At 42.5% G+C, this 27,612-nt stretch overlaps 1 protein-coding gene across 5 annotated transcripts in view; it reads right to left on the reverse strand.

Moving 5' to 3' along the window:
- The window catches only part of PLCL2 (phospholipase C like 2), a 177,973-nt gene that overhangs the window by 20,581 nt on the left and 129,780 nt on the right, over positions 1–27,612 (reverse strand). Inside the window, exons 4-6 of one of the 5 annotated variants that reach the window (XR_011427353.1) lie at positions 19,788–19,863; positions 16,019–16,087; positions 13,994–14,073 (exon numbers count right to left, since the gene is read on the reverse strand). The exons of 1 other annotated variant lie outside the window; for it this stretch is intronic. Coding sequence is in view for 2 of the 4 variants with exons in the window: in XM_005600910.4 (XP_005600967.2) it covers positions 16,019–16,087; positions 19,788–19,863 (145 nt within the window). In the remaining 2 variants the exon portion in view is untranslated. Of the gene's footprint in view, positions 1–13,993; positions 14,074–16,018; positions 16,088–16,528; positions 19,864–27,612 lie in introns of all 5 variants that reach the window. 3 more of the 5 variants (XR_011427354.1, XM_005600910.4, XM_070239064.1) reach the window with 3 other exon arrangements.

Consider the following 27,612-nt stretch of genomic DNA (forward strand, 5'->3'; position numbering starts at 1 on the left):
AAGAAGGTATACAACGATATGGTCTTCCAGGTGCATAGGAAAAGAAATTGGGAAGGGAAATGGAAGCAATATTAACGTGGGACCACACACTCCAACTGCTTGAGCAGACGCAGGCTATTCATGATGCTTTTTTTATTACAAATTTAAAAACTGACACAACACTGCTGGGGGGATTTTTCACCACCCAGGCGTCAGCTTGGAAGCCTCACTCCACTAGAGGCAGACTGTTTCTCCTGCCTTGCTGAACGTTTGATCACCTTACTAGCTGATTACCTTACTAGGTAATGAGGCAATGACAGGATCTGCTTGCCTGGGCTTCATTCCAACTCACAAGTAAGAACCTTCAGGTCAGACAAGCATGCAAGAGCAGAAGAAGGGAGTGCTGAGCTTGGATGAATATCTATCCCAGATTTTAAGAAAGGAGCTTTCAGAAAGTTCAGAAGCCAGGGCCAGAGCCGGTGAAAGATAGGCTGCCTTGAGAAAGATTGAGGACTCGAGGGAAAAACAGTCAAGATGATAAAAAATGACATTGGTAAGGATGAATCAGGGAAACATTTAAAGAAACAAGTATAGCTGTCTAAAAAGATCATATTTTACATGTCTATTAAAAAGTGAGACTAGACAATTCTCTCTTATCTTCCCCCTCTTAAAATATCTGTAGTCCAATAAAAGTCCAAGGGGAAGTACAAAATGTATTATTAACGAAGTGCTTTAAAAAATGAGTACAAAAACGGTGGTAAGTTGAAAACTGGAAAAATTATGTTAAAAATATAAAACTCAAAATTTTAAAAAGTGACTAAGACTATCAGCCCCATTGTTATTGATTTCACTATATGGTTTGCTGCATAACACATCTGTTTCTTTAAAAAGATTTTTATATTATTAACTTACAGACTAATCTTTGCAAACATTCTGCTAATCCACTGATTCAAAGCATATGTTGATATTATTTTTCTGTGGTTTTCTTTGGTGAGGAACATTGGCCCTGAGCTAACATCTGCACCAATCTTCCTTTATTTTCTATGTGGGATGCTGTCACAGCATGGCTTGGTGAGTGGTGTGTAGGTCCATGCCCAGGATCTGAAACCGTGAAACCCAGGCCGACAAAGCAGAGTGCACAAACTTAACCACTACACCACTGGGCCAGCCACTGTTGATTTTGCATTTAAGGAAATAAAAGGATTTCCACCTTGGCCTGTACAGCATGGCTGTACTGTTCACTGCTCCCCTGTGACATGCAAAGTCCAGGGCAAGGACTAGGCGCACACAACCAAGAGGAGCACAGGCAACCTGCTAGACACTTTATGTTATTACACAAGAAACTTGGAGAGGCTACATAACTTTCCCACAGAAATGTTAAAGAAGGACTTGAATATTGGTTTGCCTGAGCCCCATGTCCCAAGGTTTCCCAACTACCATGCATTAGTCCCAGCCCCTAACACGAGCTCATGACAGGATTCTGTGTATCAAACAGTTATGCTGTGAGGTCGAACACTGTAAGGTCTCTGGGATAGGCCCTGAGCCAGTCCTAAGGGAAGACAGAGGAGAGAGAAGACTACGCATTTGAACTGGGTCAGTCCATACATAACAAGGAAATCTAATTATATATCTAAGATGCAAATTGCATTATTCTCTTGCTATTACATTACCAGGAAATCTACTGAAACGTGTCACAGAAGGTCTTTTCAGTTCTTTACATGAACAGTCAGTATAAAGAATTTGTCTGGGTTAGATGTTAAGTAACTTTCTCCCTATTTTCCAAATTATTTCAGTAAAGAAATATTAGCCCAAGGAAAAGGTCCTTATCTTATTAAGAAACTTAAAAACAGTATCTCTGTAAGTCATACCATTCTGTCTAAAGAGCAGAATGAGTTTTAAAGTAGCTGGTGAAAATTAGATAAGCAAAAATTTTAAGACTAAGTCACTACCTCCATTCACCCTCTACGAAGAAGTCAAGTTGTTTTTGTTTTAAAACCTCTTGTTCTTTCATTTCTGTTGGGGGGGGGGGGCGTTTAGGAGCTAGAGGAAGGTGAAAAGATTGGGAGCTCCCACTGTGGGGGTGAGGATGGGGCGTTAGCCGGTGCTGGGAAGAGCCCTGGGTGGGCAAGGTGTGAATCTGTGACTGCGGAGGAACAGGCAGATGTGGTGGAGCCCGGGAGACCAGTCAGGAGTCTAGGAGGCTGTTACAGTACTCAAGAGAATTTTAAGAGCACGTGGTCTTGACTGTTAGAGAGTGTGTTAGAATGGTAACGTGACAAGGGATTTGGGGGAGCTTGTAAGAGGATCATGGGGACAGGTTCACAGAGAAGTCAAGAGGAGACAGGAGCGTGGATCTCGAACCTGTGTGCAACAGAATCACTGGAGGTGCACGTTTAAAATGCAGATTCCCTGCCTCTCCCCTGGGACTCTGATCCACAAGGTCTGGCACGGTCCCAGACATGGATATTTTTAGCAAGCACTCCAGAAGATTTCCATGCAAGAGGGCTACTAGGGGTCACTCAGGAACGCCAGACTCGGAGGATGGGGAGACAGCACCGAGAGACCGAAAGTCATGATGTCGAGCAGTGCTAGAGGGCATTTCAGAAAATCTAAGAATTATGATACTGCCAACTCTGTCTAACCTAAAAAAAGGCAGGATGAAAGGAGGGGAGCAGGCGAGAGAGACAGAGAGAGCAAGAGAAAGGCAGGGAGGCAAGAAAGTCAAGACTCTACTTTTTTTTTTGACAACTGGCCTAGCTCACATATACAAATATTTATTTATTTTGTTCATCTTGGACAAGATTTTTTTCCCATGTTTTCTAGTTTCACTTTCATTTAAAAGGATCTAACATGAAACTTAGCCAGGAATATTTACTTGAAGAAGTAATACTGAACTATTACCGAAGATTTCTTTAACATGCGGATTTTTCAGAATAATTTTATTTCTGTAATTAATAGTCAATATACATAATATTGAGATACCAAAAGTCTCATCATTTTGGATAATGAAAGTAATTCCTGATTCTTGAAGTTAACAACACTGATTAGTCAGTCAATAACATTTATTGACCACACATAGATAGCTGTGTTGAGACCCATTAAAACCCATTACTTAACTATGCTGAACATTCTGTAAAAAGCTACAGATTTCTAGAAGCATGGGGAGCTAAGTATGGGAACTAGTGCTTATATTATCAGCTCACTGACAACTCTTTCATAAAAAAATCTTTATAATTTTGTTCTGGAACACAATGGCTGAGTGGAGAGCTGTTAGTATAGAAAACAGGGCAACAGTATTAAAATGATGATGTGAGAATACACAGCAGATGCTGCTTTTTAAAATTTGATGTCAAAACAAATTCTGTAGGTGCAATATCAAATTAGGACTTTTGTTCCAGCAAACGCATTATATATGGGAGAATTAGTAAGCACAGAAGGACTTATATTCTAATGTAAAACTTGACAGAATAAATTACGAACAACTGGTAATTTAAGATTAGATTATTTAATCTTACAAAATAAACTAAAAATAATAAATCAGACAAGTTTAAATTTCTGAAAACCTGAGGAAACCCATCCTGTGTTTTCACTTAAGTGACTAGATAGAAAATGAGAAGACAGTAAACGCCTCCTATGATGGAGTTGATTGCCCCTGCACCTACTGTAAAATTGAAAGCAATTATATTAGAAAGTTACATAACAGGAAGACAGGAGTCCTCTACCGCTTCCTGTGATTGACCTTTGCCGTCCTCGGTGTCCTCACTGGAGTGACAGGAAAGCTGAACTCTATTAAAGAAAGGCTGTGTGCTTAGCTCCCGTCCTCAGCAGACGTGGACCACACAGAGCCTGGGATGCAGGGCAGCTGAGCAGCCAGCACGGCCCATCGTGACCTTGGGATGCAGGCGGGGCTCAGGACGCCTGCGCCCCCTACCACTGGGTTCAGAAACAAAACCTGGCCGCTTCTGGTGGCTATTGTTCTGGTCAGCTTACAGAGGGTAGTTCTAGCTCCCACCTTCTTATTAACTACACACCATTAACCCCGCTGACATGCGATTATCCCTTTGTAAATATTACACAAAGTATCTGACTTTTTCGCATGTTCCTAGTTTACTAATTATCAATGTGTCTTTTATCTCCCTATCTTGCCAATATATCCACTGGGAAGGGGACTGTTCATTTACAGGGGTGCAGTGCCTAGAAGCAGCCCTCACAACAGGCTTTTAATAATGCCTGTTAAGGGGAGGCTTTATATTCTCAAAAGAACAAGAAGATGCAGGAGAACTACGGAAATCAGCATCTCCTGGGCAGGTAAACAGAACAGAACACTGCTGCTCTTACCCCTCAGCGAGCGGACACCAGTGAGGGCGGCCCCACGCAGGGCGCTTGGGCACTGTGGGAAGATGCGTACCGCTGCAGCTTGCTGTGGAACCTCCGTTTCTTCAGCTGTGGCATTAGGGGCTGACACGGAGGGTTTCCCAGCTCTAAAATACAACTATTTTTTGTTGATGAATTAAAGGTAAGAAAAACCTACATACTTCTGAAAATAATTAGAATTTTGCTGATCCTGAGAAAATTTCCTTTGGAGGACCATCTGCAGAATCAATATTCAGAAGTTTCTGAATTACAGATTTGAGCTAAGAGAACACGGCTCACGTGGCCCGGGCACTGCCTAGTGGACTCAGGGAGCGGCACCAGGCAGATGCTGGGAGATGCGAGAGGGAGGGGGGTTCTTGATTGTGTTGCTGCTGCTGCTGCTGCTGCTGCTTAGTGACAGAACCCCCACTGCGAAACAATCCTCAGGTTCAGAAATAGAAACCGGGCCGATAACAATGAGGGACTAGAAGCAGGATTGTTTTTCTTTCAAGAACAAGTTCCATTTCCCTGTATGTTTCCAGTATCTTCCAAACACTATGCTAACACACATTCATCATAAATTTGCATATTTTAGAGCCACATGTAGTTTTTTTACATCTTATTGAAGTTAGTTGTTTAACAAAAATAATTGTATTTTTTCTATTAGTCAGTGTCCCTGATACTAGTCTGATCTAAAGTAAACGGCATTTAACAGCCTCACATACAGCGTGGCCTTGCCCGTGTTTTCTCTAAAGGCGAAATGTCACATTTTGGGGCCACTACTAATGAGGCAGCGGAAGAAAGTAGGATTCCTTGATTGTACTATGACATTGCCACTCAAGTAAGATGAGGTGACAGTTAATTCTGGCCAACGAAATTGAAATCTTTCTAAGTTTTGGTAAATTTCATTTGAAAACCAATACTTAATAGTCCTCTGAGAAGTGTGACATGCTATATAACTGCAAAGCGCTGTAATATTTAACAGTCAAAATACAAAGTGTTTAAAGGCATGCAAGTTTGCAGTCTGTGAACATATTACACGAATCCAATGAAATGCACAGGAAGATGGATTAGAGCTCGGGGTGAATGGTGTCCAGAAGGCGGTGCACGGCCACGTCTCTTACTAGAGCTGGCTGGGCCTGCTGTGGTTGCTCTTTTGCCAAAAGGACTGTCTTTGAGCCTTGGCTGCTCTGGGCCAAAGAACTACAATTAGGTTCCTCCAACTCCATGGTCTCGAGTTCTGTTACCAGGGAAAAGCTGCGGCTTATTTTTCTCTTGGAACATTCACTAAGGAAAAAATTTGCTCAAATTCCTTTGCGGTAATGAACTTGAGAACTAAGGAAATAAATAGCAGGTCATCAAACAGTACAGAAAGGACAAATGGAAAACCTCTCCTAGGTGATTTCTACAAGAGTTTGGTTCTGTTCTGGTCTAAAGGGAATGGAAGACACAGGCCATGGGTCCATGGTGGGGACAGCACAAATCATTTAGCCTTTCAATTTACAGCTATAATGTTAAATTTTAAAAGTTGGTATGGCCACACAAAAGCGTATTATTTTATTTTTATGTCAAGAACTGTATTTTAAGAAGTTATTGCTTCTTTTGATGTCATCTCTCAAAAATCTAAACAGCTCAGATTTTTTATATTGGTAGGCGTTGGTTTCACATAATTTTCCAATTATTATTTCAAAATACTTTATAACAAATATTTTAAAGGTTTTTTTTTGAGAGGATTAAAGCTTTATAACAAAACAATGAAACGTAATGCTAATAGATTAAGTATCATGTTTTATTAAATTAACATAGGAGTGTACATTTTCCAAGATGCTATAACTCAATTAACTAAGGACATTAGTAAAACGGCATATAATGGAGTGTAGTGAAGAGAAATTTCTAATTCTATCAAGTTTCCTGCTTCCCATCACAGATAAGCTTAGAGGAAAACCAAACAGTCATAAAAATTAAATAAAAATTTAAAAATATGTGATACATACAATACTAAGATATGAAAATGAGGCTTTTGCTTCGAAGGAAAGGAGGGCTCAGTCAGAAACATGGCACCATTGCCTCTTCGATTAAAATGAATGCCATTTATTCTTGCCAAACGTAAAGCAGATGACTTTTCAAACATTCTGGTTGAGATTTTCTCTACCAATCTAAACGATATGAATCTAAAATATACCATGCAGTGCACGGCCAAAACTTTTTAGAAGCAAAAATAATTTTAAAAAGTACTCATAAGAGAGACATATTGATCTTAAACTGATATACTTAAAGATTAGGTTTTCAAATGAAAATTTACTTTGCTGTCTAAAAAGTTCTTTTACCACAAACACATCCAGTGCAAAAATATTTTTGTGTTCGCTGAAAACAGAAAACAAAAGCACAGGGTAAAATCTTTCAAATGGTGACAAAACAAATATATATTTATAATTTTAATTTATTTCAAATTTCCCAAATTAGGTGCAGTGAGTATTTCCTGAAAGACGGAATTCCATATAACACAGGTCTATGTGGGACCTCATTCAAGAGGTCAGTTTATCATTAGTATGAAAAGTACCTCAATACAACATGGCCTGTGTGTATCTTGTGGCATAACCTCAAAGTACCCTGAGAACAAAATATGGATATTTGATCATTTTTACAACTAATTTACCTATAGCACCTGTTAAAACATACAGTCTTTGTAAACTATACACTCTGCCCCAAAACTCCAAGGGTCTGAAGTTTGGGTTTGCCGCTGACACGTGGGTGTTGACACCATAATCCCCATGGAGACATGGAAATGCCTAATTACTTCCATAAAGTTCCAGTTGGTAGTCTCTTTTTCTTGGCCTTCTTCCCAAATAGTCTTGGCATTAACAAGAGCCAAATTATTTTAAGATGGATTTTGAGCTGTTAAGTCCCATTCCACATGAGGTGGAACAGATAAACCAGGTCTCTTAAATATATCCATGAAAGCCAGATGGATGACAAGATCCCTGAGATGCCAAATCCACAGCAGCATGGTTTGTGAATGAATGATATGAAGGAGGTTTTCCCTCCTCTGCCAACATGCTCCATCTGGGTGAATCCAGGTGAGCTGAAGTTGCATAACTCAAAGTCTTCTGTGGAATCTAATTACCATGCCACCATTCTAAACACTGGCCACGGGACTCACTTGGGGTGGGATCCTATGGGGAATAATGCATTTAGCAAGACCCTCCTTACTTCATTTCACTAAAAAATAAAGAGGCCTTCTTCACCTGACTATACTCAAAGATTAGTTTTTATACCCAGGACATCTTTGTTTGGATTGCTACTCTTCAGTCGGGTCTTTCCTCTCCACCTCAGTTTGGCATGATCACCGTAACACACCAGGCCCTCATGACCGGCCTGTCCACGTCTTTCTTCCTTTTTACAGCTCTTCTTATTTTCATTTTTGAATAGATAATACGTCATATGGCTTAACAATTTAAAAAGTAGAAATTGGTATAGAGAAATTATCTTTCCCTTCCCCATCTCCCCTCCCATCAGGCAACTGCTGTTACTCCCTCTTAGGCCTCCTTCCAGAGACAGTGCCCCGCTCACAAGCACACAGGGCTCTATTCTCCTGCTCCACCTTGTAAAATAAATATTAGCAAATAGCATACACTGTTTGCTTTGCCTTTTAAAACTATATACATATTTTTTTACCTATATCTATATATGAGATCTTCCTTATATATGTGTATATATGGTGTGTGTGTGTGCGCAGGTGAATATACATACACATATATACATTTCTTTATTCTTTTTTATGGCAGCATAATGTTCCATTATTTGGATCTACCATAATGTATTTATCAAGGGCCCTCCTATTGAACATTTAGGTCGTAACATTTAGGCTGTTCTCAATGGTACAAAGAGAATTCCATAAATACGCCTTTCCCCAAGTATGTGGTCATATCTGTAGAATAAACTCTGAAAAAACGGAATTGCAGGTCAAAGTGCATATAGTTTTAATTCTGAAATTTACTGCCATTTGGCCTTCCCTAGGTGTGGACCCAATTTACATCCCCCAATAGTGTGACAGTTACCAGTTTCCCCTATATGATCACCAATCTATCATGACCTGCGTGTGATAGAACTGTGGCGTCTTTGATACAAATGTTTGGATCTGATGGTTGAAAAATGGCCTCTCCTTGAAATACCTCATTCACTCAACTTCCAGAAGATGAGCGTTCTCCTTCCACCCGTCCGGCTGCATCTTCACCCCCGTGCTTGTTCTTTCCCATCTCCCTGACACCTAAACACGAGAGGGCAGGGCTCCGTCTCCTCTACACGGTCTCTTCTTAGATGATCTGTCTCCAACCTTAAGAGACCACCTCTGCGCCTATGGATTCCAAATTCATTACCTCCAGTCTGGACCTCTCTCCTCAACTTTAGACTTGGAAGTCAGCAAGGCACGTCAAACTGACCATGCCCCAAACCAAACCCCTGATCCTCCCTCTCAAAGCCTCTCCTTCGCAGTCCTCCCCACCTCGTAAACAGCAGCGTCACCTTTCCAGCCACAAATCCTGCAGTCATACTAACTCCCCTCTTCCTTCCCTCCGACCCTGCATCCAATCTGTCAATAAATCCCAATAGCATGACCTTCAGAATATCCAGACTGTAACCCTTTCACATCACTTCCACCCAACCAGGCCAGACCAAGACACAGCCATTGATTGGGCTGGACTGTCGCAAAAGCCTCCTTCTGAACGGTCTTCCAGCATCCGCTCCTGCCCCGTCCCTCTCCGCAGGCTCTCTGACGTAGCCACTCCAGCTCAGACCCCCAGAAAGACCTCCCATCTCACTGAGAGCAGAACTACATCCTCACCATGTCTGGCCGGCCCCTTGTTAACTCTGGCTCCCCTCCTGTTGCTCACGGCACGGCAGCCATCCTGGCCTGCCAGTTCCTCTTCTGACGCAGCAAAGGCTCTCACCTCAAGGCCTCTGCCTCGGTGGCCCTCGTCCTGGGAGAATCCTTTCCCAGATATCTGAAAAGCTTGCTCTCCATCTCCAAACACGTCTGCACAAAGGTCACCCGTTCACCGAGGTCTTTGCTGAGCACTTTATTTAAAAGTGCCACCCTCCACTCCCACCCGGGCGCCCCATCCCCTTCTCTGCCTCATTGTTTCCAAAACACTCATCACTGTCTGATGCACTGTTTTATTTATTTGTTCTTTTGTTCCTTTTCGGTCTCCCACAGCTAGATTTCAGCTTCATGAAGGCAGGGACGTTGACTTTGTGTTCGTAACTGTATTCCTTGTAACCGGAACAGGTTTGCATCTTTTATAATCCAGGCTGAACATCTTTTCATTTCACTGTAGACTCTTTTGAAGCTCCCTTATTGTGAACTGTGTTCATATTCTTTGTAAAGACTACAAACGTTGCAGTTGCTGGCCTTCTCCTTCCTGATTGTAGGAGTTCCTTACATGTTACGGATATTAGCCCTTTCTGATATGCATTGCTAACATTTTTTTTCAGTTTGTAGTGGTTTTCTTTTAAAGATTTTATTTTTTCCTTTTTCTCCTAAAGCCCCCCGGTACATAGTTGTATATTTTTAGTTGTGGGTCCTTCTAGTTGTGGCATGTGGGACGCCGCCTCAGCATGGCCTGATGAGTGGTGGTGCAGTGCCATGTCCCTGCCCAGGATTCAAACCGGCGAAACCCCCGGCCAGCAAAGTGGAGCATGCAAACTTAACCACTCAGCCACGGGGCCGGCCCCTCAGTTTGTAGTTTTTGTTGAGGCTTTGCTTCTGATAGTTTTTGCCACACAGAATTCTTTTCATGCAGTCTAATACGTCAAGGTTTTTGGTTTAAGGCTGTATGAAAGCACCTGGGTTTGTGCTGTTTCTGTGCCTGCCTCCCCAGCCCCATGTGCTGCTTCCCCCATCTCCGTCTGAACGTCTTTGTCATAGCCACGGTTAGCATCGACCTTACTGCCCTGTGTGGGCTCTTCTCTCTGCCCAGAATTCCGGTCCCCACTTGCCTTGCTCCCTGACAAACCACTTTCTTGACTCAGTTCCTGTTCTAAAATTTGGTTCAACCACCACCCCGGACAGAGTCCATCACAGGGTGTGCTGTCATGGCCACATGGCAGGGCCCTCTCGCTACTGGGTGGAGTACCCCGGGCAGGGGGATCTCCTCATCTGCCTGTCTCCAACCCTTGACCTGGAGCCCAACAGGGCAGAAAATGAAGTCCCCAGCTTCTGTCAAACTGAGAGTAAGGACCTAATCAACGTCTAGTGAATAAATGAACAAATAAACGCAGCACTCCACGTTCAGTTCAATTCAACACATATTTACTGGGTGCCAGCTTTGCGCCAGGCACTGCTCTTGGCGTTTGGATGTGTTGTGAATAAACAGAGATCCCTGTCCTCAAGGAGTTTGCATTCTAGTTGGGAGAAGACACACAACAAGTGGGAACACAGTAAACTATGTGGTAGGTTAGAAGATGATGACTGCCGTGGGAAAAAGAAAAAGCAGAGCAGGGCCGGGGATCGGGGGAGCCGGGGTGCTTTCACGCTTAGAGGTTGAAGTAAAACATTCAGTTCTGAACTACAGACTCATAATCACATCCCAGCATTTTCTGTATTTCCTCCCAACCCGTTCTCCTTAGAGAACTCATCCACCCAAGGGACTCTTCCATTTGGGTGACACCAGTTCCACCTGTAGGCCTGACTCCATCCCAGCTTGACTACAGTTGCTTCAACAACTCACCAGTTATTTCCCTTTGACCTTCTGCCATGGTCGGAATGTTTGCATCCTCCCCAAATTCCTGTGTTGCAATCCTAATGCTAATGTGATGGTATAAGGAGGGGGCCTTGGGAGGTACTTAGATCATGAGGGGGGGGACTTCACAAATGGGATTAGTGTTCTTGTAGAAGAGACCCCAGAGAGCTCCCCAGCCCCTTCCAGCATGTGAGGACACAGCGAGAAAGCGGTGTCTGTGAACCAGGAAGTGGGCCCTCAGCGGCCACCACACTGAATCTGCCGGCACCATAATCTCAGACTTCCCAGCCTCCAGAACAGTGAGTGATAAATTTTTGCTGTTTATAAGATGTCCAGTCTGTAGTATCTTGTTAAAGCAGCCTGAATGGACTAAGACAGCATCCTACTGTGATCTCACGCTTCCACACCTGAAACAGCCCTTCACGAAAATCAACTTCCTCCTATTCTAAGTGTCAGGCGTCCACATTCCGTTGCTGGGAGTAGTATGTGAACATGGAGGGCAAAGGAGAGAGATGAGTCAATCAGTGAGTCCCAGGCCTGTTCTGAACTATTTAGTGACCCCACTGCCTATAGTAGTTTCCTAAAGTGTTCACGACGTTGACAGATAAAACCTGAAACAGGGGCTTTCTAACCAAACATTTTTGGGAAATGCTGCCTTAAACTGGGGGATATTTAGCAAGCTAATGTGGACTGAGAATCTCTAAAGTGGAATAAATTGTGTCATAAAGATTTGGTGAAGAAATCCTTTGCCCCATGGAGCAGGACTAGCATTTCTTGACTCAGGCTTTGGGCAATGTTGGCCTAGAAAATCAACCCCAAATAGTTTACCCTTGAATTAAAAGGCTTCCATCATTTGACCCAACCTGTATTTCCAACCCTATCTTCTGCTGCTTCCTGAAACAGACATTTCCTTTTAGCAGGACAACATACCTCATGGGCATGGAAAGCACACCTTGAGAATGAGGCTTCTACGCCCGGCCCGCCTAAAAAGCCCTTCCCTTCTGCTCTGCTCACAGGGAGCCTGCCCGACCTGCAGCCCCAGCTCAGGGCCCACCTCCTTCCCTACAGGCAGAACCCTCCAGGCTTGCTCCTTTCTTCAAACTTCATTTGTACCTACTACCTGCACCACATGCTTGGTGGGGTTTTATAATTTTCAGTGACAGCAGAGATCTTTCATTATTTTTTTACATCTCCAATAAGCAATTAGTACAACATCTTGCCATTGAACACATTCCACAAACGCATGACTGTGTTTTTCCTCTAATATGTTAACATGTGTAATGACATGTTTTTGACATGCCACTGACTATAATGAAAGAAGGCAGGTTAAAGTTGTTTTAAATTCCTTATTCCTAGAAGAAGATTTATCTCTAAATATTGTTAAAACATTCTTAGAATGCATTTATTCACTTTACCCACTAGAATCCCTTATTCCTATTATATTACAGGATTCGTAGAGCACAGAATTTGAGAGCTGGAAAAGCCTTAGAGATCATCTAGGCTATTCACTTCATTTTAGGATATTTATTAGGTTATATATAGAGAGATATAAAAAACCTTCTGGTATTTGTCTGAGAAAGATGATTTAATTTATTTGAGGACTTGACTTGAATTGTAGTTCTTCTCAGCTTTAATAAACAAGTATAATAGATTAATAATCAGAAAAATTTTTATGGGCAAGCCAGAGTTGAAAGCAGCCCAATTCCTCCCCAGCAGAGCACCTGCCGAGAGGACCCTGAGAGTTGCTATTTAAGAGAAAAGTGATGCTTTCAGAGACTCTGTGGGTTTACAAAGGAAAGAGGGAGGAAGAAGGGACAAAAAAACACAGCTCTGGGACTTGCTCACAGGGTAAGTACCCCAGGAAGCTCAAGCATCCCCCCCGAATTTCCCTCCCCTTCATTCGCGGCCCTGGGGAAATTTCACCAGTGAAAGCTATATTAGGAAGAAGGAACACACTCCTTGAGAAAGACAACTTGGCTGCCCATTAATCCCTCAAGCCAGCACTCCCTGGAGTCTGAACGGGTCACCTGTCCCTCTGAGGGACAGAGGAAAGAGGCTCAGAGGTGAGCATGAACCCAGGAGGGGCCTTCTCTGCTCCACCCTCTAAAGAGAGGTTCACAAAACCTGACTGTGCTCACTCAAGTGCAAATTCCCGAGCCCCAGCCCCAAAGATGCAAGACTGGGGGTGAAGCAAAGAAAGTGCATTTTAAACAAGCGGCCGCAGGAGGTTCTGACCACACTTAGGAGAAACACTGTTAGGATGACAGTCGATGTGGGCATCTTAAAGCCAGAGGGGTGCCAGATACAGGAGATGTGGGTTGTGGTGAGACAGCGGGTTTCTGGAGACCTGCTGCTTGTTTTGAAGCTTTTGACCTGAGTTGGCCTAGTTGTCACCTTTGTGATCCTTCCCTCCAACCTCCCTTATCAGCCATGGATCCTCAGGGGGAATTAAAGGGAGGAGGGCAAGTTGCCGGCCATTGAAGACCTTGCTACTTCTTGGCTTCCCTTGGCTTCACTAACTGTTACTTAATTAAAGTGCGCAGGAGAGGATCTGGTGATTCAACACCCGTTCTTTAAGGAGAGGAAAGACGTCGAGGGTTCCAAAGGAGTTACGGGAGTGCAACTCAGGTTCGGAGGTCTCACCTTCAGCGGTCACTCTTCACCTTCAAAGTTAGGCATTCACTCTCCCCCTTGAAACCCATGCTGATGGGCTGCATTTTAGGTGTCCTGGACCACTCGATGGGATTACTCAGTTCATCTTGGAATCTTTTTAAGTAACTGCAATCAAGCCATTCCAAAATGGCTGCTTAGGCAACTGATCCTAGGTCACTGCATTTTAGAACCCATGGGGCCAGCAGAGAGTCATACCATCTAACGTGACTTACAAGAAGGAAGATGAGGCAGGGAGGGGTCAAGAGACTAACCTAACATCACACAGCAAGACATGGTACCGGTGGCACAGAATATGGGTCTCTGGATCCCCACGGAAGAACCTCTTACTGTTCTGTAAAACAGAGCCGAGAAAACATCTTGACACAAATAGACAAACGTCACAGGCTCCCAGGTTTCCTTTTGCAAATATTTTCACACAGCACACTTGGAAAGGAAGTGCTTTCAGGATGAATCCTACAGATGATTTAATGTTTAATGTGTTGGGTAAGACAAGGATGTGAGCAAACCAAGTGATGGATGGTGGCACATTACTTATCTGGTAACCTCGGCTCCTAAGAACGCACCGAGATGCGAGGAGTTTGTAAAATAAGAAAGGTCTCTGAGCAAGCAAATCCAGGCCTTGTAGGTCTGGCCTGGCATTCTGCTTCTTCTCCCCATATGGGAGTGCATCAGGCTCTCATCTGCTGTGAGGTAGCATACATCTACCAATCTCGGTTACAGGGGAGATGCCAACTGCCCAGCAGACTCAAAGCAGCATGTCAGAAAGGAAAAAAACAGAGTGGTGTACAAATAGATGGCCGGGAAATACAGCACAAATTAGCAGTAGGAAGTGAAGGAATGAGAGGAGATGGAATTAAACTATTAAGTCTGATCTGAACAGGCAAAGCAAGGCCATCGAGAGTGCAGGTCAAGGATCCTCCAAAACGTAAAGGCTCCTGGAGGAATTGCTGCATTAAACCACAGAATAATAATAATGCCTCTCAAGATGACCCTGAGTCATCAGAATTTCCATTTACTTTTGGCAAACTAAATTTAAGAAAGCAGGGATGTATAGAATCCATCATAGAAAGTTTTCCATTAGGCTGATTAAAATGAAGGGTAATTAAAGCTTTCATTATCTGGACAGTTACCTAATATCCCAGTGTCCTCAGTAACTATACAAGCCTGCCATGCGTGAGAATCCTCAGAGCTTTTAGAAAGAAGCTGCTATTTAAATAGGCCTGGGGTGGGCTGGGTTTTCTCTCATTTAGAGCTTGATCTTCCCTCGTCATTCTGAGACTGCAAAAGCAATTCTCCTGCCAGAAGAGGAACCAGGCTCTTGCCCACCCAGGCACAGACATCATCTCTGCACTGGGCCTGCCCGCAAAGCCAGGGAGGCCGGCAGGGGGCCCGGCAGACCTCAGCTAACTCACCTAACACTGTCCCCAACCTTGTGGGTATGGCTCACGTCTTCTCAGGAAACATCCACAGTCAGGGATTCCCCAAGCAGCTTCCCATCCTTGATTCCTTCCTTCCTTTTTTTTTTTTAATTTAGTAATTTAAATTAAATTTAGTAGTAATTTAACTTTTATCAGAATTATGTATGCACACAGTTGAAAGAGCCAAATAGTTGTCACCAATTCCCCCTCTCCAGAAGCAGCTACATTCAAACCCTTTAGCTGAGTTTGTTTCCTTTTTTAGTATTTATGTCCATATTTCTAAGTAACATGCTTATATTGTTTAGTTAGATTTTTTTTTCAAGCGTTATCTACTGAATTCCCCATATGGGATGAGAATATTGCTATTTTTAACCTCCCCACTGTCAGGACACAAGCAGGTTCTCGGCCATCTGGGGTCTAATTGCTTCTTAATCCAGGTTTCGGGCAGTTCTTCTCTTTTATCCCCACCTTTACGCCAACTTCCAGAGGCACCAGGTGCCACCATGTTCTGAGCTGGTCGGGGGTGGTCTGCAGCGCAAATCAGATGCCCGTCAGCCCCCCGCCCCCGCCGCCAGCTCCAGCTCTCCTCACTCAGCTAAGTCAATTAGCACTTATTCAGCTGGGTTTCAGTTTCCAAAATTTTGTTGCTCCCATTTTCTTTGTCCTTATGGGTTCATGCCTTAAAAAAACAACAGCAACCCTTACTGTCATTTCAATGAGGCTCAGAAGGGAGTGGAGATTAAGTGCAGGTGTTAATTCACCATCTTTGACAGGAAGTATGTCATTGATTTCTTTTTTCCTTTCCAGAGAACAAATTATTTTCCATTTAAAGTCCCCTGATGAAAACACCCAACTCACTGAAGCAGAGCAGCATGGTTTCCTTCCAGGTCCTCCTCCTCGCCTTTAGGAAGCAGATCAATTCAGTGACTAAAAAAGCAATTCAAATGCAAAGACAGGCTGCTGATTTTGGCCATTGAAAGAGAGAAAGAGATAGATATTAGAAAGTGGAAAAGACTGTTTTCCCCTGAAAGAATCTGGCTAATTTTTTATCAACTTTTTAAAAAAGAACTTCTATGAACTTTTATGATGCTTTTCCCTCTGCAGATTCCGTTTCAGCTCCCTTACAAGTACTCCTTACCAATCACCTCCTTCACTATATCTTGGAAGAACAAGCATTCGTTAGATTCAGGAGCATGTGTGCGTGTCAGCGTATTCGCCTGTGCTCAGCGATTTAACACACTCATTCGTGGATGGCCCTGCCATTTATCACTTATCTTTCTCATTCACATGGCAGCCCAGACCCACTCATCCCACATCACTCCTGCACCACCTCACATCCAATCAGTCCCTTCCGCTGGCACTACTGACCTCTGACTGCGAACAAACGCTCCCATACGCCGGCCGGTCCTTCGGCTCCTCTTCCACTTCCTCATCCCAAAGCTGCTGCTGTTCTCCTATGGCACTACTTCCTTGTCTAGCTTCTAATGGAAAACACTCCTTTCTTTCTCAGAATTTCTCTGAACGTCACAGTTTTCTGTATTAACTGGGAAGAAGAGGGGTCCTTCCCCCTTTCCAAGGTCAAGTGTTTCACAACTGTACTTGATTCCTGCCCTCCTCACTTCCTCCAGCCTCAGTCCCTGTCTTATCTGTTAAGGTCTCCTCTTCACCTCTTCACTGGATCTTTCATATTCCTAGGAACACGGTTTTCCTATTAAGATTTCCCTTTAACCCTTCAACCTTCTGTGCTGCCATATTCTCTTCTTAAGAGTGCGCTATGCAGGCTGCCCGAACTGCCCATCGCCTGGTTGTTCCCACTGGCCCCCAGATGCCTCTGGGTCATCTGCCGACTGGGTGGGGCCTCAGGTTCCCAGCCTACCTTGGCTGGCGGTCTTCACTTCTCAGCACTCCTCTCCTGCCTCACTCCCTCTTTCCAATAACAGTGGCATACACATTTCTACGGCAAAAAAATCAATTACATAGCCAGGAGTCCAAACCTGTCCGCACTGGGCGCACTTGTTAACGTGGGCCTGGAGGTGGGAGCATAACTCTTTATTTTCACTTGTTTACATTAAGGTTTATCTAAGAAGAATATAAATTTGTGTTTAAAAGCTTGAAATACATCTAAAATAGTGCTCTCTCGCAGCACTTTGGTGACCTATATCTTCATTTTGTCACTGCAAGATTAAAGTTCTACAAGCAGCATAACAATTACTTATCAAAGCTAAAATCTTATGCAAACGTTTTTGAGCCCAATACAAATTAGCAATTCTTCCTGTGACTAATGACTATATGCTCTTACGATAACTGTAAACATGAGAAACAAAAGATCAAAGGACTCTAAAATAAGCACTCAGGATAACAGAGAGCTGTGTAGGCGCTCAGCTAACTGTGAAACCAAAAGATGATCGTTACATGCTTTTAAAGGTCTTTAAAACCAGAGCAACACGAACCCGGGGTTATTCTTTTTCCTCCTCCCAGCAAAATCCTTTATAGACAAGGCTCTTCAGCTTTTTAAATACAAGCAAAAACATCCCTTATTGAAATCAAAACAGAACAAGATAAAGCTGCACTATGCTAGAAATTACCAAATTTCATAAACCAATGAAGTTGCAAAGAATTGACAGTAACTCAAATTGTTAAATTAATCAACAGTTCTTTTTTTCCTGATAAATGTAGTTTCAAATTCTAATAGTCCCTAATTCTCATAGCAATACATGCATTTAATAGAACCGAATACTTAAAGGTCAGATCACATTTAGTCAGGTAATATTTGAGTGACTGCTTTGTGCAGAGTGTTAGAACAGATGTCAGAGGTAAAATACAGAGAGTAACTCAATATGCAATCCTGGTGCCATAGGATGTTACTATCCTGTCTGGAAGATGGAATACATTAATAAAATACACAGTAACTGAAGAAGCTCTATCAGTTGACCAAACACACGTGCGAAGGGCTAAATAAAATGGTTAGGTAACACAAATCCTGGAATCATAAAGGTCTCCTGGAAGACTGTTGAGACAAAAAGAAGAAAAGTACAGATTGGCAGAGAGGAGCGAGAGAGACGAGAGCGACGGCTTGTGAAAATCTAAGTAGGAACACTCAGGAACTCCGGAAGGGCAGTCCAAGGCCAGGCTGCATGGACACCATCACTTCCTTTCCTTCCTCAGTGCTCTCAGCAGCCTCCCAATCCAGTTCAGCCCATGACAACCCTCTGTACACAGCTATTACGATCATCACCTTAAAGCTCAATCTCTTTGCCATTCTGCTCAAAAACCAATGGCTCCCCTCTGCCTCCCAGGTGAGTTCAGCCTCCTGAGTAACACTCAGTAAGGACTCAGTACATGTGATTGTGTGTGATTACTTTCACATCTCCTGTTTGACTGGAACGTTCTACGAGGCAAAAACCAATCTTGCTTACTTTTTAACATTTTGGTCTGTAACAGCTCTTAAAAGTACCTTATGCATAGTATAAGTTCAAAACGTATTTATTAAATGAACAGATGAGTTAATTAATAAATTTTATAAAGTACTGGCAAGATGAGGGGAGCAGTTGGTAGATGACCTTGCACGGGAATTTAGAAGGTTATCTTTGACTCCACAGACTCTAGTAAGCTACTGATGTTGTACAGGGTGGAGACATGATAAAATGGTGTTTGAAGTAACTTGTTTTAGTTGTGGTTGTAGGGAATATTAGCCCAGAGAGGACTAGACATAGAAAAATCACTTCGCTAATAATATTTTGCTAACAAGATGAGGACTTTTTTCTGATTAGTCACTAATGTGCACATTCCTGCAATAAACACCAAAAAAGAAAATTGTCGCACGTATCCTTGTCTTTAATCTATTTTAAACAAGTTCATTTCTGAGATAAGAGATGATTGTTTTTTCAGGCTAGGTAATAGTTATTAGTCTCTTGATTTTAAAGAACAGAAACCTAAGACTTAGAAATGAAGGACAGGTACTCTTATTTATGAATTACAAATATTCTCCATATTAGAATCTTCCAAATTGACACAAACGAAGTTTAAAAATTGAAAGAACTCCATTTCATCTATTCTAATTACAATGCAGAACACGTGATTTTGTGGTTTTATCACTGCTAACGTTAGTTAGATGGTTGTGTATGTAAGCAGAATTTCATAATCTAGTATAACAATTGGATGTTCAATTAATGAATTCATCAGCATTTGAAAATGCCAGTGCATTTTGAAGTGTCAAGAGGTTGTAACTGATGCCCATTTTCCTTTCTAAGAACTCATTCATTCTCGGCTCAAGCCTCCCTTTTCCTACCATGAGCTGAGAGTCACGGGCGACGAGGGGAGTTTGGCGGCACAGGAAACACCGAGGAAAGAGATGGGTGCAGAGGTTCTCAGTCTTGCTGCCCATCAGAAACACCTGGGACATCAATTCTTAGGCCACACCCCAGACCGATGTCAATATATTTTAAATGCTCCCCCGAGCTGAGTTTGTTATTCAGGCTTGAGAACCAGTGAACTGGCATTTTCTTTAGCCATGGAAAAATAATTTTTATATCTGATTTTCTTGATATAGTATCAAAAAGATGAAATATTTAGAGGCAAAATATATGATGCTACTAATTTTAAAGAAAAGAAACAAGCTCGCACTTACCTGCCTTCTGACAATGTACAATCTTTTCGTACACAGCATCTGCATTTTCAATCAACGCCTTGAGGGACTGGATCATCTGCAAAGGGAACATCCAGACACGAGATGACACCTGACAACTGGACACCAGCCTACACACGTGCACCGGGCTCTTCCCCTAAAAACAGGCTGAGGTGATGAGGCAAAACGCTCTTTTATCTGACTTTCCACTACTTAAGTTCAAAAGTATATGTGAAAAATGATAAAATCATGCATCTCCCTGTAATGGTTTACACAAGGCTGTGAGTATGCTGTTTCCAGTGGAGTCAGGCTTGTACAACACTGAATTTGAACCTTGAACCAGCACCGAACTGAGTTCGTTTCAGTGTGAAAACCTTCAAATAAATATGTGTACACATCTGGTCTGTGTTTTAAATCATAAACACATTATGACATTTCGGTCATTCATTTTAACAAAATCTTGAACTTCTTCCTCTGATAGAAAGCTCCAACATCTACACACCTTACCATTTCAGCCGAAATGCCTTCATGTGAAAATTGGTTTAAAACTTACAATGAGGATTAAAAAACAGCATTTATTTGATACATCACTAAGGATAACACTCAAACTAGCATTTTTAATGTTCCTATCAAGGATTTTAAAACATTCTATTTTGAGTTCTTGTTCTAAATTGCACGTGCTTGTTTTAAGAGCCAAGCTTGAACAAGAAAAAGGATCAGGGCACAGCTGATCAATTATTTTACTCACCAAAATGTCAGGAAAAGATCTATCTGAAGTAATATTTTTGGCTCTAAAATCACTATGAAAATGGGATAACCAGATTCAGCTCTCATGACTCATATGGTACATTATGATGCTTGTCCTAAATGTAGATTCTAACTTTCTGTATTTAAACATCCAAATATTTTGCATTATGATATTACTCATCTATTTTACATGACCCTTCTATTTTAAATAACACCAATCTATCATTCTCCATTCCTTTAAATTCCGCTTTGTTTTTCTTTACAGCATTTATCACTAACTGTCATGGTAATTATTTTATAAAAACTAAATATACGTAGGTTGAATTTTTTTATATAACTCAAAGAACACCATATTTTGATCAGTTATATTAACTAAAGCCTAATCAACATGCCTCTTAAGAAGTGCACCAGTCTTAAAGTGAGTCTCACAGCATTTATCACCTTCCACTGTTCTCAGAAGAGTATAGTAAACACCGAGAGGTTTGAAGGCCAAAGCAGGTGTTCACTGAAGTCTTCATTCATGATTCATGGCAGGTCTACCATAGGCAGACCCTGAGGAGGAACTGGGGACACAGTGACCTACAGAATACAGCCCTTCTCTTCAAGAAGTCCATAGCCTAGCGGCAGAGCTTGCACAACGAAATTCAGTATTTGCACATTCATTCTTCAAGATCTGAGTCATTCCTGTAGATTAAAATACTCTATTTTACAGCTTGACATATTGAACAGGCAGTGATAAAAATGAATCGTTAAGAACTCGATTATACTGATATAAAGTCATTTGTACCATTACATAATTTGCATACTAAAAAGGTTCATAGCGTCATCAGTAACCTTTTTCAGTTTTGATGTCAAGCCAAATGAGAGATATGAAGCAAGGACTTATTCAAGCAAGGATGGTGGTTGTCACAGCTCAGTATCAAAGAATTGGCCAACAGTGCCTCCATCATTCAAACAGCAAAAAGGAAAAAAAAAACCACACAGGCAATGAAATGAACCTGGTCACGAAGCAAATGGGCAGGACAGGGGCAATACCAGAAGGCATGTAGGAGAACAAAACAGTGGCATTGAGCACAAGCTCACACACATAGACAACCAGCAGGGGAGAGGAAAGGCGGTCAAACAGATTCACACTAGGGGTGGTGTGGGGGAGAAAAAGCACAGATTTCCATGGGTTCAAATCCTGGCTCTGCTGTTCATTAGCTTTCTCATCTAGGACAAGATATTAAATGTCATGGAGTCATAACTTCCTACCTGTACAATGAGTTTAATAAAAGACAGTACCCTCGTAATGTTGTGCAGATTAAATGAAAGGATACTTGTGACTGTCACAATGAAAACACTTGCAAATGGACGGTGTCACAGCTCACTCCCCAGTTATTCAGGGGGCCTGGCAGAGCATTTTCTGGTAGCCCAAAATAAGCTGAATGAGTATGGTTTCCTTTCATATGTTCACTGGCAATGTTTCAAACACCCAGTACTAATTTTAGTCTTACTTGGAAAGCCTGGTGTGATGAAGATCAGAGAAACAACAAAATGCATTGCTATTCTTAGAAGCATCTTCCAGCTTAAAAGTGTCAACAAAGGTTAGTTATGCACCTTCCAGCTGTAAAATACATGCAAGGCTTAAGAAATGCATATCCACCCCCAGGGTCTGGAGAGGGACACTCCCCTGCCTCCTGTGCTCTGTAATCCTGGGAGGATCAACCCTGTGTTCTTGGGACAATCATCTACTGAGAACCCCCTAATTGTGGGACCCTGAGCTAAGTGCTGAGAGGGAATAAAGAACAGTTGCTGACCCAGGACCATGAGTAAACAATAATCACAATAAAACATGGCTTTGCCATTATAGCCCACATGCTATCAGGTGTGACCAAGTTAAATACTCCTAAGCCATGGCAGGTTGGTGGGATATTTAATGGTGGGGTACTGGTGGTGTCACGGCATCCACGTCGATGCTCCATTTGTGGCTTGGGCTTTGATATGAAAGTTCTTCTCCCAACAATGGGAGTGAATACACACCCCCTCGCTTATGAGCAGTGGATAAAATATGAAGGTGGCTAATACACCAGGGTGGAGAACACAAACAGAGTGACAGCCATTCCCAGCAGGTGTGGAGGTACACAGCAGCAGGTATTTGCAGACTGTAGCAGAGGGGAGTTCGGAGGGCACCAGCCTAGGAGAAGGTAGGCACACAGTAAACAACCAGCAGAACAGAGACAAGGCAGGAAAAAAACACATCTAGACCTGAGTAGAGAGGATTCACTTCACCACACCTGTTACTAAATGTGTTCACCACCTCCTTTGGGAGGACCTGCCAGTTTATAGTTCATATCTTTTTATAGTTTTAGGGTATATATTTATAGTTTGGGTATGTATTTATAATTAAATTAATGTATGGTAAACAGTTTATAGTTCTTGTCCATAGCATGAGTTCATTAATCCTCAACTCTTGCAGTAATTACCTAAATCCTCCCTGAGTGAGAGAAGAGCCCCTCCCGGGGTTATTAAGGAAGCTCCCAGGAGAGCACTAGGTTAGGGGCCCAGCAACCTGAGACGCAGGGCCAGGCAATGCGCGTTCCATCTGCCTACCCAGCTGGCTGATGTCTTGCTTTCATTCATTCAGCTGACACCATGATTGAACGGAGAGAACACGGCACTGAGGATATAGCAGGGACAAAATGGGGGCGCCACTGGATCTAGTGGGAACCAATCTCTGTCTAGCTCTGCCACTTGATAACAAGCTGTGAGTATAAATAGTACAAGTGTTGGCTGAATGAATCAAAATGAAAGTAATTCAACGCCTCCTCTGCATCAGGTACGTACTTGGCGCTTTCTATTTCATTTAATGCTCAAAAAACCCACATAAGATGGGTACTTACGGTTTTAGCTTTACAGATGTGAACACTGAAGACCTGAGTTAAGCAACTTTCCCAAGGTCATCTGCTATTATGGACAAAGGAGGGGCTGTAACTAATAAAACAATGGAATTGGGGTTGTGTTTGAGCTCAAAGCCCCTGCTTTTTCCACAATACCACAATAGGTCTTGACATGAGTAGCAGTTGCCCAGACAAAGAACAAGAAAGGGCATTCCAACCAGAAAGATGTACAAGAGCAGAAGGGACTTAGGAACTCCCGGCAGGTACTACACACGGTACAGTAACATCACCTCAACTACTGACACTGAGCCAGAACTGTTTTTTAAATAATGTTTCTTTATAAAGCACTCGGGGAAAACATTTTTAAAAAATGACAACAAACAATTTACTTGGTTCCACTTAACAATTCATTATTATAAAAGATAAATCATTTATATTTAATAAGAAACTACTAGAATAAGCATCTCAGACTACGTGGGGCGCAAGTGCAAGAGATGAGTCAAAGGGAAAAACTGCCTTCAGTTATTTTCTCTGTATCTGTTACGTTAATATGTCAATATAATGCAAGGCCGGGTAGAGTGGTTGGTTTCATAAGCATTATTTGCATTAATGCAAATGCATTAATTTCATCGATCCCTTTTAAATGCATAGGTGTAAGTCTTGGCACAGCAATCAGACATCCTCCTGCCAGACCTAGTAACTTACCACGTGGACACCCATATTGTGTATGAAGTATAAGATGATTTTACATAGTTGTCGCTAATGGGTTTCATATTAGTGTCCAGTTACCAGTACCTCCTAAATTTCTGGAACCAATGCATTAGAAGAATCTCTGGATTTAACATAGCCCGGAAATCCATTTCATAAATTTGATCAACTCTAATAGAAGGTTTTAATACAGGGCTCAAGCAGATGTAAAGCAGGAAGCCTCAAATAAAGGCAAAATAAAAATTAAAATTCATATTTTATTAAGCTGGAAAGAAACCAGAAACGCCTTTCATAAGAATGCTCTGTTTTGAAAGTAACTCCTCATGTTAGTATAAGGCAAACTTCTCTGTTTATGGGTATGGTTATGAAGGACTATTACTATACTAATATATTTTATATTACTAGATTTCTATAGATTGCTTCTTTATTTTCTGCTCTGAAATTTGCATATCAAGTCAGAAAATTCTGTTTTCAGAATAAGCCAGTCTACGGTTTTATGTAAGGATCTCATGTCTGATTTCGAACAATACACTGAATCTCCTTTCATCCTAGGAGCACAGATTTTGATAATTATGAAAGTAATTTGCCAATAATCTTAAGTCCTTGGGTGAAAGAAGTTTAACCATAACAGTAATAACATCTTCCGAGTTCCAGATTTTTTCCCTTCATCTTGCTTTGGCCCTCAGTTTCAGATAGAAAATGCCCTGCTGTTAACTCCTTCCTTAAAACATGGCTGCTGCCTGTGCTTCATTGTAGCTGTTTCTAATGAAGGTATACAGTCTGAGAAGGGCTGAAGTTGTTAGAGAAGAGAATGGCTAGATAGCAAAAACGCCTTGTTCTTTTACATGGATTCTGTGACTATGTGATGCATACAAGCAAATACCTTCTCAAACTCAAACAATTGAGCATCATTCTCACACTTGCCAATGGACTTATAAAACTGATGCACCTGGCCCCCACCACTGAACACCCCCAGAGTTCTGAGGCCGTCTTGGAGATCCATGGCTGGCCTTGGTGGACAGTGAATGCCCAAGTGGCAGGTGTGGCTTCAGGTACCACCGGGCTCAGGAAAGACCCTGGGAGGATCGGACCAGAGCAGGACTTGCTCCTCAGGACTCCAGGATGAGTAATGAAACAGCAGACGTGAACCAAGGATCGAGGTCTTGAGAAGACAAACTAATTCAATCCAAAGGAGTCCTCTCCTCTAATCAGAATGATCTGTATGCAGCCTCTAAAGCTCAGCGTCAGTGGAGGACTGTCCCCCTCATGCTACACGGGCATACAGAGCAAGCTGATTCACTCTGCTGAGAATGAGACAGAAAATAAGAACGAAATTCCCTCAGGAAGCAGTAACCTTTGGTGCTTTTTTTCTGTGCTCTTGAAAGTGACAGCTCTCTGACTTGACAGCACTATCTTTCTTGTTAACACTTTACAATAAGCATTACTACTATGTGGGTGAAGAATTTTAGAATCAAATGCAGGATCCAGGACTTCTAAACTGAAATTCAGAGCTAACATTTTCTTTCACTAAAGCTTCCAAGTATAGCAAAATGTCACAAAGTTGAAAGAAGGGAAGAGAAACCATTTACAAGGTTATTGTTGGAAAATGCAACATGGCTTTTAATACTTTAAAATAATATAAAAATCACACATTTGAACTGGGGTGCATAAGTTACATCTCTGTGGGGGTCTTTGCCCAGCTGCATGCTACAATTAAACCTAGCCCTCCTCTCCATCTCCCACAGGTGAGGGCTGTGGCCACACTCTACTGCGTGGGGGAGGGCAGGGACCTGGTTACTATCCAGGGGCCGCAGTGTGCCATGTCATTAGTGGCTGCGCTCACCCTCCCTTCCAGCGAGGTCACTATGAAAACATTTTCTGAATAACAAATCGTTTCCAGAGTAACTTGTCCTCATTTCCTCACGAAACCTCGCTTCCACTTCCACATTTTCCACTATGAAAACTACAGAAAAACATATATAATGCAAAAATTAAAGAAAGAACCTAAAGCTCTGCCAGATAAAAAGCAATACTGAATTATTAACAAACACGTAGGGAGGGGCATATTTGGGTGCTAGTGCATGGGGGACCCCATTGCAGGCTTGATGGGGAGGGGACAGAATACAAATCAATGTGAAATATGGTTACACTCTCTAGGCATTTCCATTCACCTTAGAGGAAAGAGGGAAATGTGGTTAGAGGAGTGAGGGGCCAAATTGGATGGGGTACAGAATTAGGATTTTAAGGAGAGACGCACTGTGATCAAAGTGGAATTTCAGAATTACGGGCAAAGTGTGAAGGAAGAAATGGAGGTGGGGGGCGGTGCTGGGCGTGAAAGTGGGTCGGTAAGCAGGCAAGGAGCCACTGCTATAGCAGAGATAAGGGAGGCCGCAGAGGGGCTGAGAAAAAGAGGATGGAATTGAGAGATGATGTGGGGAAGGACAGGGCAAGACTGACTGATTTGCTGTGGGCACAGAAGCAAGGGCCAAAGACACAGCGGGTGAACTGGGTAGATAAATCTGGAACACACCCTACAGTTATAAAGCATGTCACAGTTTACAAAGTGACTTCAATATGTTCACTCATTCAGGACGCGGAGTCCCACCTCAGCTGAGCTGAATCGGTGCTTACAACAGGGCAGTCTTGAGCAAATCTGCAGCAGCAACCAGAAACTGTACGAAAACTTGGTTCTGGCATTGAAAATTGGAAACGTTCTGCACAGAGGTAGTAGCTGAGATGAAAGAATGTTCATATCTCCAAGGGAGGAATTTTAAAGTTAAATCAGACCAAAACATCATAGTGATGCTCCAGGATCACTCAAATTAATGAGCAGAGAGAGCTAGTCTGAAAGACACAGAAGGAGAGGTCAAGGGGAAGGAACAGACAAGGATATTAGACATTTACAGATGTGTGAGGAGAATTTCTGGAAGGACGGTGGGTCTATGGTACGAGGAGCCCCGGATTCGGTCACCTGGTCATTGTGGAGAATACAATCGCAGTACTGACAGTTCTGCTAGAACGCGACACACGTGTCCCTAAAATCACTGCACTGTACAAAACTGTGCAACAAAAACCACGAGGGCTGCGGGAAAAATAAGGCTAGGGGCACAACATTCAAAAATTTTGCAGTGACATATTTAAAAAAGACAGGAACCGAATAAAAGTGATTGCACAGTTCTGCATATGTTAAATAGCTAAGGAACGCCAAACACCACAGTGAATGCGGCACTGGACCTTGAGAAAGATCCGAAGTTTGCTTGTGGAGGTGGGTATCGGAAGGGGTGCAGCTTGTGTGTGACTGTGAAGGGGCGGAAGGAGAGGGATCTGAACTCTGAGGACAGGCCGTAACACACGATGAGGATGGGCAGAGCTCCTAGCACTCTCAGGGAAGCGAGGGGGCTGGCAGGTGCTGAGGTGTGCATGTGCGCGTTCAGTTCACAGGTGCAGTCTTCTGCGCTCACTAGTGTTTCTTGTGGTCAAAACTGTGCACAAGA

Source organism: Equus caballus, chromosome 16 (genome assembly GCF_041296265.1).
Source record: "Equus caballus isolate H_3958 breed thoroughbred chromosome 16, TB-T2T, whole genome shotgun sequence".
Classification (NCBI taxonomy): Eukaryota; Metazoa; Chordata; class Mammalia; order Perissodactyla; family Equidae; genus Equus; species Equus caballus.